The following is a 16495-nucleotide window of genomic DNA, read 5'->3' on the forward strand; positions in this document are numbered from 1 at the left end:
ACATATTTTGAACATATCCTCTGTTGCATTTCAACATCAATTGACCTAATTTCCACAAGTGATTCTCCGAGGCATTTTCAACCCCGTATATAAACACACTTGAACCAACATGAGATTTACATCCCAACAACCAGGTAATGCATTATCAATTGACAAGTGGAGGATGATGATTATGTGAGGCTCAAACTAAGGAAGCCATGGTCTATTACGTTCCAGATATCTTTTCTAATATCTTCTTACACCAATTTTACTTGGGTGCTGTGAAACACTTCTGGATGTCATAGCAGACAAATTTCAACCCCGTATATAAACACACTTGAACCAACATGAGATTTAATGTCCCAACCAGGTAATGCATTATCAATTGACAACTCAAGATGATGATTATGTGAGGCTCAAACTAAGGCACGATCTATAATGTTCCAGATATCTTTCCACCACTTTAAAATTTGACTTGGCTGTTCTCAAATATTTCTGGAAGTCACCGAGTGATTTCCATATTAAATACATTTGTTACACATCCATGGAGCACATAGCCAAAATTCTAGCGTATATAGGGTTGCCAAAAAAATTTCAGCCTGATGCGTGAATCAAATAATCGAAAAGTCACCCAATTTTCTCTTTTAACCATTGGTTTCTACGGGCCAGGAAACTCCCGGAAGTCAGGGTAGCCATTGTTGAGAAGTTGCCCCATTTTATCCTTAACCATTGGTGTCTATGGGACAGAAAATTGTCATAAGTCAGAGAAAATCTTCAAAAGTCGCCCAATTGAGCTACCAACTCGCAGGTTTGGCAACCATGAGCTTACATACATGTGTAATTGTCTTGTAATGTTATCTAAAAGAGAAACATTTTCTCGACTTCAATTTGACAATTATGTGGTGCCCATGAACAGGGATAGAGTTGTGTAAGTAATGTGTATGTGCTCAGAATAAGTGCTGCGTATTTGTGTGTTAACTAAAGATGCATTGTTTTTGTCCCAATGATGCGAACTAAGTGCAACGTTCGCAAACCCTTGTCGTACTTGAGCGTAAACACGCAAATTATCACTTGATTTCAGGCTTTGCTTTGCTGAAGGTTAAGTTTGTTCGGCCTATAAATGGTGAAAATTGAGTCATGCATGCAACATGCACCCATCTGTGTGCACACCAATCTATATCAATACATGATGTTTTAAGTCGCTTATTTTTTGCCAAATACAAGCCGAACAAACTTAAGGACGTCGGGCACATTATTACAATGCTCTCCATCGGTGACAAATCAATATGTCTGAGTTACCATAGGGTAATTCCAAGTTGGTGCTCTCTGGGTCTAAAAACACCATGTATCCCATTCCAAACTTGGATGTACATTATATTCCTGTCTTTAACTAGATTCTAAAAAGATCCTTAAAGAATATATTTTGCTCTGTAAATATCACTTATGGTAAATACAGTTACAAAAACAATTCTCCTGCTGGAATGAAATCATCAGCAATGGAATTCTACTCGTCATCAAAATGCCAAATACTTTACTAGAGTCCATTTTTTTCTGAACACACTGTAGAAGTGAACCGCCCATCAACTTACTTTGTTGCCCGGTGCCTGACAGATTGCACATGTTTTACACTGGCTACACTGCCACCTTGCAGATTGCCTTATCCTAGCCGTCAGTGCCTCAGAGTACTTTAAACAGGAGGGATGAGCTGTAGGAAATAGAGAACGAGAAAAGTAAAAACATTGTTACTTGAGAGCTATTGCCAGCTACTAGTACTTCATGCATTTAAAGGGGTTGCATAGTCCTACTCTTTAACGTACGTTTGGGGCTAAAAATACCTCCTGACAGGAAACGCTGTGCAATTGAGCAAAGGCGTTGCACATCACAACATGACATACACTGATATCACACACTATGGCTCTCTCTCTCTCTAAAGTTAACTAGCACTCTTATTAAGAAGTGACATCACAATCACATGATGGGAGAAAATTTCTGTTGCACTCGCAATGATTCAAACAATTATTCTACCATTACTTCTTGTTTTGTTTGTATCACACTGATCACAGGCTGATTGAGTAAGAAAATGACTCTACAAGCATGTGATTTACCACTGATGTGAAAATAAAACTGTACATTATTTTTCCCAATTAACCCACTCATTTTTATCCACTTCACCAAAACTCGTAAGCTTGTATACAGGCAAATAGCTCACCCCATAATTAAGTGGTTTGCTTTTTATAAATAAGCCTTTATTGCTATCAGATTCTTCACTTTGTGGAGTAGACATGACTGAACATTAATGATGCTACATACACACCCACAACGACCTATAAACAAACTGATATTGTCCATTACGTGAATTGAAAATTGCATACACCCACGATAAAAGCGAGTTGTGCTATACGGGTGATCTTATATCCCAGCTCAACAGAATAAGATAAAACATTAGCTACTGGCGCTTCAACTTGATACTACCCAGCTGCCAAATAGTACTTTTGGAGATTGCTAGAGCCCCTTAGGCATTTAAAGAAATTCTTGCCTACTTGTCCTGCAACTACACTCTACCAGCTCTTCAAAAGCAGAAAATGCTTTATTTCTTATTTTTCTAAATGATATTTTTTTCTCCTGACAGTAGCCCCCCTGGGGGTAGAGAGCTCTTGAAGCATATTTGCAGCATCCTGTCACTTCTGGCTGACTTTCATCCCCTGTTGCTGGGACTTGCTGTCTCCAAAGGGGCCCAAATATATATCATTGCTTACGTACATCAAGAGCCTACTTGATTTGTGAATAGCATACGCACTCCCAGTTACTAGAGAGGCCCAATTTGGGCTCTGCCTGCAACTGACCTGGCAACTGAGTTATAAGTGCATAAGGTGTTGTATCGCAACTCCTGTTACAAGGAAAGTGACATGTTTGACTCTTATCGTCAATTTGCCCCCAAATCCTTTTTCAGATTTTTTTTGTTTTTTGGCCAGATATGCATCGTGGGCATGCAAGTTGCTAACGTGAAGAGTTAACTTGTGACGTTTTGGAAGGTTTCTGCAGCATTAATGCCATACCATGCTTCTGGCCAATTTCATAATGATGGGAAATATCCGGGGAAAAAAAAATCTTCACCCTCTTTGCGCAGGTAACAATTTAGGAGGTATTAATCGCACTGCTTGGAGCTTTCAAATATAGAAAGATCAATAATTGCAGTCATAATTGACAAACTAAAAGGTTGTAATTATTCCGCCCGTAAACAAATTTCATTTCTCGTTTCAAATTTATGTGACATTTAAACATCCTGTATTTTTTTCTTTTTTGCCATTGTATTTAATGCTTTATGCATGTCATTTTTACACCACCACCACTAGCCTATATAGTTAATAAATCCCCATTTTAAATGCATGTATACTTCTTATGGGCAAATCATCTCAAGTTATTCTTGACTTTCAGTACATGGCCTGAGGTTTGATCTTGTGCAGAACATTCAACATTGCTACCGACTTCTTAAACTAACAGAATCACACCCACATATTGACAATACTAACTTGTCATTTATCATAAATCCTATGTTGCATGTGTGTCAACAGGTACTTCTTGTAAAATGAACATGCAAGGCCTCCTTGAGATGCGATGAAATATCACAGTTAGGCCTGTTGATGAGACAGTGTGCACTGACTAAGCCTTGTTCTTCTTTGTCACTTTGATCTAAATACAGATTTTAGTGGTTTGTTTCAAGCATATTTTTTGTTTGCAACATCCATATGGGATTTGCTACAGTTAAGGGGGTACTACACCCCTCGATAAATTTGTGTTTATTTTTGCATTTTTCTCAAAAACTATTAACACAGTGGTAACAAAAGTTATGTATATTATACGGGCAAGGAATCCAAATACTACACTGGAATTTCAGTGACCCAAGACAAGCGGTTCGTTATTTATGATAAGAAATAAGGTACCGCTAGGATATACCTCATTTCCTATCATATTTACTGAACTGCTTGTCTTGAGTCACTGGAATTCCAGTATAGTAATTGGATTCCTTGCCCCAATAATATACATAATTTTTGTTACCAGTGTTTTATTATTTTTTGAGAAAAATGCAAAAATAGCCACAAATTTACTACAGGGGTGTAGTACCCCCTTAAAACCATAATGTTAAATCTTTTAAAATGAATTTTTTGGCATAATTACGATTAAATGAAGCTTGAACGAATTTATCAACATTTCCATTTCCTTCCTTTTTGCAAATGTTTTTATGTGAAAAAAGTTCAAAAACACATGACAATTTTATTGAATTTTCTTTCACTTTTAGGGTATTCCTAAAATTATAATTTTACTCCTTGCGGGAATCACTGACAATAACAGCACACCCCATTTCAGAGGGCACCCAGGGTATGAGGGATTCTGCTAGAAGAACCTAAGACAGTGATTTGTTTGTTCACATTTGGACTTCAGTACACCCCTAATAATTATTACATAGTTTTGAAAATATAAATAAATAGAGGCATGCATATTGCCATATCATTTCAAACACAATTACCTACACTACAGTAAACAGCATACACTTGTACAAATTATTTTTGTTAGATTGCTATCAGCTATTCACACTGGAAATAACTCCAAACTATGATGGAAATATTAATTATCTCTAGGGTGTTATCAATTTTCCTATTAAGCTGTAGATTTGACTGATCACTTCCCACAGATCTTTCAGTAGAAACCACAGAAGTCAAAAACCCCCTCAATGAACAAGTTCCCATAGCCATCAAATCGAAATGTCAAAAGCCGGACTTGTCCAATTTTGAGGTCTGTTACTTTTTGTCAGGTTACTGCATTAAGATAGGGCTAAAACGATATTGGATAGAAGGTTTGCTAGCAATTATACACCATTTCATTCAAAATAGTGTTTGCTAAATATTTCAAAAATGCTTCTCATCATTACAGATACAGATATCATGGACAATATTGGATGTCACAAGATCATCAGATGTTGATCTTCTGGGTCTCCTCTGCCTGGTCCAATTAAGTCTGATGTGCTCTGACTGAAAACCTCTGGTGCTTTTGGGTGTCGGTTTGATGTCAGACAATGCACAGGCTTGTAAATGTGAGCTTCCCCGTTCCGGAAAGTTACACTAATATAGACTTGCAAAATGTGGCCTACACCCGTCCCCAAAGCCAGAGAACGCATTGCATGGGTTTGTAAACGCAGGTTACCCATGGCTACAATCGACAGGCTGATACATGCATTGATACAGGCACTAGAATAAAAAAGCAAGTTTCTTTGCTTTACTTCACTGGGTTTAGCTCAAAATTAATAACTTGGGAAATATATCTGACAGGGAAAAGTAACATTTTCATCAATTTTTCATGGAAATGTTATAATGTTGCTTGAACTCCCAATCAGAATAAGAGATGAGAGATGCTCAATTTATCATGAGTGCTACACAATGATGGAATATCTTCATCTATACCCGAGACATGTTCCTCCCTCAGTGAATTACATGGGATTTCCCTCTCATCTAATAACCTACAAATGAAAAAAATCTAATATGAAACAGTTTTCAATCAGAACGAGAAATGCAGAGCTGTCAATTTTGAAATGATTTCTATCAATAAGTGATCTTTTTAATAACAAAATGCCATCAACCTGCCTCATTTTATAGTTTCTTTTTACTGAACTCAATCCCTGGTGTATCGTGTAAAGCAGTCCACTTTATATGGGCTTATTATTCCACAATATCTGCTGTAGTATCTGATCATTTAGTCTATACGTTGATTAGCTTGTAGTAGCGAAAATTATTTTATTACTGTATGCGTCAACAAAGTCCTAATTTAAGCCTAAGTAAATTCACAAAAATCGCACATCATCAGTCACGCAATACGCAATCTATTAAAAATCTAAAATACACTGGTTTTATACACATTTCTAAATCTCTAATATATTCTGAATCTAAAGCGAACAAAAATGTTTGTGTTAATTCCCCCCCCCCATGGAACCAAAATATGGTATTTGCGTAAGTATTATTTAAATACTAGACCGCAATTCTGATAACAAAATGTCAGCCTTTTTTGTCTGAATATTTGTAGCAATTAGCAAACCAAATTCTCACATAACGAGCAAAAACCCGTATTAAAATAACTCCTTGCACTACACATACTTTATAAGTGCTATTTTCATATTTATTTTCACATTGTAAAAAGCTAAACTTGCAGTAGTAGTAGTAGTATTCTATAAAAGGTTAAGTCACAGCAGCTCAAGTCCTGTGACAATTCATTTGACCCGTGTCCTCATAGCCATCCCAATCACAGGTAATGTTTAACTAATTGTGTTTCCTCACTGCTACTCAAGTATTTCCTGTATGCATACACCGGCCTTACCACTATTGCCACAGTCTGCACAGGACAGAAACTTCTCTGGTTTGCCCTCTCGGTTACACTCCGCCGTAGCCTGACAAAAACTGCACACAGGCATTGGGCTGGCCACAGGTCGGTCATCCTATGTGAATAAAAAAATGAGAAGAGAGAAGGAAAAACAATTAGATGATGTAAAACATATCATTTGAATACATTGATTGATTTAATTTATTCGAATTAACAACATTAAAAAGATAAACAAGGTTTGATCTGTTCATATAAATATCATTAATAGATCATATGAAATATTATTTTCAAAGGAAATGCCTTGATTTCTGTCCTGGATTTGAACTGAAATCTACCTTGAGTATGCACGCGCACACTTAAAGATGTCTGGCGAATTCAACAGCATTTCAATTGCCAATCAAAGTCACATCTGCAAGACTGATGCCATGTTTGTTTTGAGTTATCTATTTTCATTACGGCCAATCAAAACAACCATTGTGTAAATTGCAACTAGCAATCGCTGATCAGCTATTTAAATGCCATTAGATTCCCCATAAATCTTTATTATTGTACAATAAATTCAATTATTTATGTAAATTAGGCAATATTTCACCTTAATCACTGTTCAATATATTGGAAAACAAAGTTTACTGCAAAATGGACCGTGACAGTCCATAGAAATCAATGGTGCATAAAAGTTATTCAAATTGGGAAGATTTTCAAGGACTGTCTCCTTCCCCCAGTATGGGTGCACCCACATTTTTGGAGTGGAATCACTCATCTGGCAGAGGGTGGGGGACAGGTTTAAGGGGCTATACCAACATTGTTACAGTATTTATTTTTCACATTGGAAATACTAAAGATGATCATCTCTATTGAGTTACAGTCCCCTCTGCATCCTTGCAATGACCATCCCTTCTCATAATTGTCATTTAGATATACTCAAGTTGGCATTTAACCAAGAACACAGCTAGTTATTTCCTCTTCATTCAAGTACAACAACTCCCTGCTGATGCATCATCAAGTCATTTTATACACATATCACCTCTCTCAATAAGGAGAAAGCCCAGAGACGACAAAGGCTGCATGCCATTCCCCAAATGATAGCATAGCAATGCAGCCACTTGAACTTGGAAAGTTGAAACAGTAAAACAATCTAGACACTTCACCTGCCAGCACATCCCGATATGATATCAAACAAATCCCTATTCAAGCCAACAAGCATCCCATACCCCTCTCTCTCTCTCTATTCTCAATGTATCTATTGCTCTCCTCCCCCCTGTTTGGTTGCCAATGTCAATTTTGACAAGTAATCTTATGTATGCAAATCTCTCATGGTAGCCAATTCATTCAATTAGAGAACTGAATCTTTACAATGTCTACTTCCATGTGTACAGCTACTGAATAGCGGATATTTGAACGGTATTACCATATTACTATTACTTTGTTGTGATTTGAACTGTTTTGAATAGTAGGGGTGCAAGTTATTTGTCATTTCGTTTAAACGGACTGCGATCCGTTCGTTAACCATGTAAACGTATGTTTTTAAAAAAAGTACAAAAACAATGGGCCGATATTGGTTGGATGAATCATTTTTGAAGATGACAGGTTTCTCCATTTTTCCGTTCTTCAACAGCAAATATTTCTTTTTCCTATAGGACTTACAGAAATACAGAAATGTATCAAATTCACATAAATTTCATGCTGCTGGTTCTTTCCAAATAGCAAAATATGTTGTACTGCGAAAATAGCGTACTTAACAATAATCGCTAAGGATTGTACATAATTAAGCACACAAGACACCGTGTTAAGCAGGTGAGGATTAGAAGAGCCCTCATTACACTTTCAACAAAATTGTCCTTTTTCCTTAAAATGTAATGCCGCTGATGAATACTGTAATCTTAGTCGATAATTAAATTACACTATCTACTCCACTAAGCCATATGATCCCTATGTATTATAGTGAGAATAGCAAATCGTAAGAAAACACTGTGGCAGTATATATATCTTCCCTTCAGTCAAGGGCATGGCAAAGAAAGAAACCCGATATTTCATTTTGTTTGAGGAGCCACAATCTAAAATGTCAAATTAGCCTGAAGAGGATGTTCAACGGAGGCCTAGCTGAAATGAAAACTCATAACGCAATTGCGCTGTGCATCGTTACTGGAGTATGATGGAGCACATTGTAAGTGATATTTCCCCAGATAAAAATGCCATTGGCTCACGACTTTTCTCTCTCCTGTTTCAAGGAATTATGTTGAGCATTAATAAAACTATCATGAATCCAAGAAGCTTACCATTTGTTGTAGTTATGTCTCCATTTTATGGTACCATATACATTGTATGTAGTAATGGCACACAGCAACTCCAACACAATGATACAAGTAGGAGCAAAGATGTTCTCATGGCCAGAGGCAGAGGCCAATAACCCTCATTAACAACCCAGCTACAAATTTGACCACAAGTTGTAGAGTATGAGTTTTTGTACCCAAATACTAAAAGGTCATTCAATGAATGTACACACATATTAGGGTTCACAACTGTGTCCTCGTGGATGAGCATGTTTGAGATCCTAATGCTGCAGTGAATTCCTAAAGAAATCCATAAAATTTTGTCAACTCTTTTCTTAAAAACTTTCAATGTGTTATTAATGGGGAGGTTATTACAAGAACTTGTTGCAAACAAGTGGCTTAATGGTCATCTAGTGATATACAGGTGAAATTTGACATGCTCTCAATAATTTGTTGGCGAATCTTCAGCTCAGCAAGTCATTTCTAATAAATTGGTGATTTCAAGTTTCGGACTTTCTTCACTCAAACATCAATTTTGCAGCCAATTTCGGAGAAAATCACCAGGCCACTTGGGAATTCATGCGCACTACATAGATCCACCAAGCACATTAAGAATTAATGTCATGCAATGGCAAATAGGATTATTAGTTTGTTTTTATATTTGGGACGGTTACATCACAAATATGATTGTTCACCTGTAAAATCAGTAATAAGAAAGCATGAACTTTCTTTTGATGTAATTGTTTTCAAATTTAATACTCCAATCAAATACTTCTATCTCTTGATTTTCAATAATAAAAAAAATCCATATCCAAATGTGATTTCTTGGGGGCAACGAGCAACAGATTTTTGATTCAACAAGGCCCATTCAATTTGAGTGACATGTCCTAGATTTATCATGTTCATCGGAGCACCGCACATTATGCCAGGATGAACACTATGATAATATCCCAACACCCTGATCCCCAGGCCATCCCTTACTAGTTTATTTGCAGCACTCGGAGAGAACTAGCGAATGTGCCATAATAACTCCCTCACAATTAAACTAAAGCCAAGAATTTTCTGCTTTACAAATGCTAAATTCCGCTTTTCTCCGCTTTGTAATTTTAGCACATTTCTGACATAATGAAATTTCACAAGAATCTTACCTTCATTGCGATGTTGCAAAAATGGGATGGGTGATTGGGTATCATGGCTGCAATGGGAGGTAGGACAGGCGTTGTACGGTAAATCTATGACGGATTTTACTTTATTTTGATGAATTTTGAAGACCCATTTAATTTAGTATTTCATTTCTTTTCAATTGTATTTTTTTTTCTAGGTCATTTTTGCTTATTTTTTTCTCAGAAATGCGTTTTCCGCTTTACCTCCGATTTTCGCGGAATTTCCGCAACGAGGAAAATTCTTGGCTTTAATTTAAACGTCTGGCAACACCAGCAAAAATGGAAGAAATCTGACTGAATGGCAACCTTGTTGTTAAGATGTTGAATTGAATGAAAGATGACATTTTTGTTTTCAATCAATGTGCTGTTTTGATCGGTACATAAATTTTCTGAAGAAATGTTTACCAACAGGCAATTGGCATCTATTGTACACAATGGACTACAATTCAATATTGACATGGGGAAGGGGGGTGAAGGGGGAATCCAAATTGTCTTGATGACGGAGTCTGAATTTTTCACTTGAACCATGAGGGAGGAATGTTAAGTTTTAAGGAAAATGAAAAACCAAGGGGGAATCCGAAAAGTTTGAATGGATGTGAGAGGGAATACATCATTTATTGTTGATTTTTTAGGGGGGAGGGGGTTAAAATTCACATGTGGACTTTCTTTTTGGGCAGTGTGTATATCAAGAAATCACAACTACTTACCTTATTGTCTATAATAAACGCCCTGGGGCATTGCATTTTTCCAAAAGGGGGCATGTATTAGAAGTGAATTTTCAGTGATAAAACATTAAAACTGGGTTCAATTTCCCAATGAATGTGATGAAATTAGTAAAATTCTATCATAATTAGGCAATGAAATGGATGTAAGTTTGAATCATAATAGGTTTTGACCATGCAATTTAGCGATCATCACTGAAATGACTGATGCAATGTTTGCATATATTTGTCAATTTTCATTGAAAAATTGGAGAGGGGCATTTATTTGACAGGGGGAGAATTTATTACAGACAATACAGTAAACATGAAGTTATAGTATTTTCATCACAACATATGCATAACATATCATACTGGAGTGGAATTCTGATGTAAGAAAATGTTACCCATTTAGATACTGCTGTAAATTAATAATCATTTTGCATTTTACCCTAAATCTGTCACTCTCAATTCCAAACTGCATTTCTATTTTCAATACTTCCATGATATTACCCTTTTGACATTTATCACATTCTGATAGACTGCCCAAAGACATTCCCTAGCTATGGGATACGAAATTGGAGCATTACATACTCCCCACATTCTTCCACCACACGATTATCTTTACTCCCACCCCCTCCTTATTCTATATTGGGGGGGATATGTTCCAAATCAAATACCGCCAGGCTGGGGAAACCCACTGTTCAACCAAAGCAAGCAGTTGATCACTTAGTTGATATGGCATCTTTAATACTCTTGCAATGTTAGTAAATCCTACTGCAACAACATCGAAATTCTCTTGGTGATCGCTGATCAAATTTAACCTTTGAAATGTTGTGCTATGGATGAGTCTGGCCAAGTCGAAAGGTAAATCCAATTGAACGTTCAGGTGGTTGTGAATGAAGGAAAAAACAAACCCTATGGCACTACAATCCACAAACTTAGTCTAAGCTTGAACTTAGCTAATACAGTTAATCAGCTACATTGCTAGTGTCTGCAAATTCCCCCCATGGCCTACATTAGAGACCATAAGTCTTCTGTTTTTCCGGTAAAGAAAACAGAATTCAATGTTTTGGTGGAAAACCAATTTTAGTTGTAACTTCTTGGAGAAGAAAAGACTTTGTGAGACTAATTAATGTCATTTTAAGCTCAATCCATGCTAACAGTAACAAACAATAATGGCCATGATGAGGATGCAATTTTGCAATTTGAAAAACTGTTGGAAACTGGTATTGCAATTCACAAAACAGAATTTGCAGACTACATGTAGGCACCTACTGCATCCTGGAGCTCCAAATTTACTGGCAACTAAACATAGCACCATACATGTACATGTAGTACAGTGCGTAATCGTTGGAAACCGCTTGGCCATCATGGTCATGCATTATTCCGTATTAGAAAAGAATTATCCAACAATTACAACCCCCATATTGTCCAAATAATGTTGAATCTGCAATAGCTGCCTGGGGTCATATTTTTAGATGTGTACACTATAGAAAACAAAAGCTGCCAAATGTGTAAAGGGCAGCTATTGCAGATAGGACCTACATGCACAAAACCTTCAAATTATTGATGTAGGTATGTATAACCTTCCTCATCTATTGATCCACCTCTCAAAAAGACAATCACTCGTCATCCCCAATGAGCACTCACATCTTCCTCTCTCTCTCCATCCTATTTCCATCTCATTTTTTATGTGCGGAGGTTTAGATTTCCATCTGATTGAGTTCAGGTTTCGTGGCTCAATGCTAATTCAATTTTTGCACTGTTGATACCGGGAGGAATACCTGGCTTTGCATGTGATGAATTTCAAGCCCACTAAAACATTAACCTAAGGGACTGCTCTTGCCATAAGAAAGTTAATTATCCGCATATTCATTAGCAATAATCTCCTTGTTATGGCACCATTGGATATTCCAATTTCCAATAGCACCATCACACAAAGCTATTCAAAATTCCTGTGTCTACATACACAACATCACATCAACTTAAAATACCCATTATGCCAGTGTCAAATTTGTTTGCACCTGAGATGGCAAAATATGAATTATTAAGGACTAATTTTTAGTATCATCTTCAGCACAGCTGATCATGTTGTCCAACCTCAACTTAAACTCATTGACAGTCTTCTTAAAGAACAGGTAAAATGAGTTACAATTGGGTGAGTTACAGAAAAGCAAGTTACCTCCTGCATGCATCTAACAAGAAGTCAACTACATGTACCTTGTCTGCAGAGTGTAACTTGTCTCACTGCAAGGGTAACTCGTCTCTCTGCAAGGGTAACTTGCCTCAATGCAAGGGTAACTCATCTAACTGCAAGGGTAACTCGCCTTGCTGCAAGGGTAACTCGCCTTGCTGCAAGGGTAACTCATCTCACTGCAAGGGTAACTCGCCTCGCTGCAAGGGTAACTTGCCTCACTGCATGGGTAACTTGTCTCACTGCAAGGATAACTCGCCTCACTGCAAGGGTAACTCGCCTCACTGCACAGGTAACTCACCTTGAGCACTGCAAGGGTAGTTTGCTTTTAACTCACCATTTTTAAACTCCCTCTTTCTTTTCTTTTCTTCATTGCCCACATGCCTGATCACCCAGACTGAGACTAATAATACAACTACAAATTAGACGGGAAGTTACTCAATCACTTGCCATCCTTTTTCCTAGAATCCTCCCCCATAAATCACTCGGGTTCCCTTTAATCCAAACCTCCTCAATGTTATGATAACTGCATGTCAGAGAACAATAAATATTACACTCCCATGATGCAGCTGTAGGAAACGGCCTGTGAAATGATTGCACATAATCTGTTTCCTTTTACAAGTGCTTATGACCCAAGCTGAAAGATTATACCTCCATTGAAATATTTATCAACTAGCGGGCATCAAAATATGCCGAGAGTTGGCATGAATATTTTAACAGTGCCTTTTTATTTGCACTCTTTTGAATTTACAGATGCAGCGAGCTACTGAAGGGAAAAAACACACACCGACGGATATTATAATTAACAAGACTCTCACTTTACGCCTCTTGTTTAAACGACTTGTCAGTATCGCTGTGCAGAGTTGTTTTAAGAGCCAACGGGATAAAGATTGAGTACACTCATGATCGCTAAACATAGTCAATATATTACCGGGTTAAATAGACCGAAAGCTGTTAAATTTGATCTGGAGAATTGCTTGCTTGCTTGCTTTGTGCGCGTACTACCTGTTAAAGATGCCTAACCCACAACGGAATTTAATTACTGTCAACATGTAGACCGGGGCTTATGACGCAGTCGTAATAAAGCAACTGTGCATCAATTTGATGCATCTCAAACAGCGCATTTCACTTACATTATCCACCTGTTAGCCAAGTGCCATGTCAGTAAAAATTTCTCTGCGTGCTCGTACGACGTCTCTTATATTAGCCACGCACAATGGCAATTTTTATACTCTTGACAGAATTTCGCTTCAAGACACGATACTTGAAAAAAAAATGCAACAAACACTTGAATCGAATAAAAGCTAGTATTTGACCACCACTGACAACACAAATGCCATCAGAGATAATCCTGCCCTTGATTTTAACAGGCAGTACTGTTGTTGAATAATCGTAGAGTGCTACACACAAGATCCATTAGACTTAATTGAGCGTAAATCTATACATGGCACTCACAGCCATGCTTACCTTGTCCCTGCGCTGGCTGTGATAGCTGATACTCACTGACCTTTGACCTTTTGTGTGTTCATTCTTGCATACATTATTGTCAGGTGTAATATCACTTCTGGTAGCGACAACTTGGTTATGTTGTGATGTGTTTTGAGTAGCGTGATTATGATACGTGCAGTAGTGGTGAGCTGCCAAAGCTGGCTACGTGGATGATGGATGAAAAAGGGCACTTGATATCATGAGAATGATGATGAAAGGGGGGGGGGGGTGATTCTCTCATTATATACTTGAGTAGGTTGATGCTTCATTAATTTTGAATGGCTGCACATTTTGCAGGGTGGTGTAATCATTAAGTAATTAAATCTTACTAATGGTGGGAAATGAATCAACAATACATTCATGTCCATTAGTATTGATATTACTAAACACACATATGATAATCATCAATGTAAACATTTATCAAAGCCAGTGAATAATTTTGAATAGCTTATGGGTAAATTCAATTTATCTTTATTTCCGTTGTTTGGAAAAACCGATATTGCAAAGTGCAAACTATATACACATCAAATCCAAAATCCAAAAAATTCCCAAGCACTTGCAAACATTTATCAGAGATGCCACTCAGTTTCACTCAAAAAACCTGAAACTAGTGAGAAAAACCTGAAAAAGTATGTGAATATCGAATGCGGGCTAAAAAGCCCCAAAACAGACTAAAATAACATACAAACGTGGGGATTTGGACTGTCGAAACCCTGAGTTCAGGCTAAAACCTAAAAAGTGGGATCTCTGATTTATGGAAGCTTGTCCATGGTAATTGGTATTGGATACGGTCACCACCCTAGTTTTTCTGTTTTTCTTTTTACTGGGTTTAGTGGGCACTAGTACTAAATACACCAGATCATGCATTCATTTGATTTTCAGTTTGACCAATTTTTGATTGAAATCTAACTTTGAAACTGCATATGATGACCTGAGTCTGAATTTTTTTGAGGATACCATAGACACTGTCGATCACAGTTGGCCTACTTTACCATCTACAAAGAAAATATACAGGCTTTCAGCATAAGCACAGGTTGTATTAAAAGAGTCATCATTGGTATCAGGCACACATGTACGACATGACTGTCAACACCCTTTGGGATAACATATCAGCTGTAGGACCCACATGTTGTGGGGAAAGCGTTTCAAAATATCAAATATGACAAAGAAGAGTCTGCTACGTCACCCAAAATAAGACTGTTTTACTAACCTAAGAGTAGACCACAGATCCTGGAAAGAAAGGATCTGTGCTAAGACTAACCTAAGTCAGTAGTCGCACTAAATGAAAGAAGCAAATAGCAGAAAAGAGGGACGAATAAATGAATGGAAAAAGGTGGCCAAATGGCAGTGCATTATAATTTATTCTGACGACGATGATGATGATATTGAGATCAAAGTTCTCAAATTCATATGTAACCATTAGTTTACTACTAAAACATCCTCATTTCAAACTACTATAGTAATAGGCCTATATTTTTTTCCTCACAAAGATCTGAGTTACTCTTGCAAAGTTACAATACCCAGGAAAACAAATGTGTAGGCCTTGGTCTTAGTGTACACACTCAACCTCAAATTATGATAAATTAGGCACCGGAGTTTTGCGCGATTTAAAACAGCAAAATGCCCTGGCCACTTTTCAAAATGCGCGAAAATGCGCCAAAAAATAGGTCAAAATGCGCTAAAATGTGTGATCCCCTGTTATCAATGCAAAACACGAAAAAACATCGGTAAAACGATGGCATGTCAATCAATTACGACCGACTTCGGTTCATTTCCAGTTTCTGGAAAAATAAAAAATAAAGATGGCGACCATCACAAATCGTAGATCGAAATGTCGAAAGCAAGGGTAAATTTCCCCACATTATGCTTGGTTTAATGATCGTTATTTGTATTTTGATGCACATAAGTGAAGTTAGAACCAATATTGCGTGAATTTTCTTGTAAATGCTGCCGATTTGGGGCATAAAATCGGAAGTTTTAACTTTAAGCTTATCGATGAGTCAAAATCGTGAACATTCTCGATGGAACCCAAAATGCGCTTTGGACACCCAAATGCGCGAAAATGTGCGCTTTTGCGCGAACCGCGCAAAACTCCGGTGCCTATGATAAATGAATCGAAACTTACAAACAACACCCTGGATAAACAAAATAAGTTAGTGTGCACAAGTCCAATGTTCAAAACCAAATTATGAATTATTGATGAATGGATTCTTACATTTTATGTGGATCATCCAAATTAAAGTATAATTTCTCAACGGAGAGAATTAATTGTCGTAACAGAAATATATAATTATGTGATTTACTATTAATTTCTTTTTTGACACATTTCAGGTG

The 16495-nt window shown here is 37.2% G+C and overlaps 1 protein-coding gene across 1 annotated transcript in view; it reads right to left on the reverse strand.

The window, feature by feature from the left end:
• LOC140159168 (uncharacterized) overlaps window positions 1-16495 on the reverse strand; it is a 124547-nt gene that overhangs the window by 67622 nt on the left and 40430 nt on the right. Inside the window, 2 exon segments of the mRNA XM_072182539.1 lie at window positions 1569-1684; window positions 6343-6460. Coding sequence (XP_072038640.1) covers window positions 1569-1684; window positions 6343-6460 — 234 coding nt within the window.

Source organism: Amphiura filiformis, chromosome 8, assembly GCF_039555335.1.
Source record: "Amphiura filiformis chromosome 8, Afil_fr2py, whole genome shotgun sequence".
Classification (NCBI taxonomy): domain Eukaryota; kingdom Metazoa; phylum Echinodermata; class Ophiuroidea; order Amphilepidida; family Amphiuridae; genus Amphiura; species Amphiura filiformis.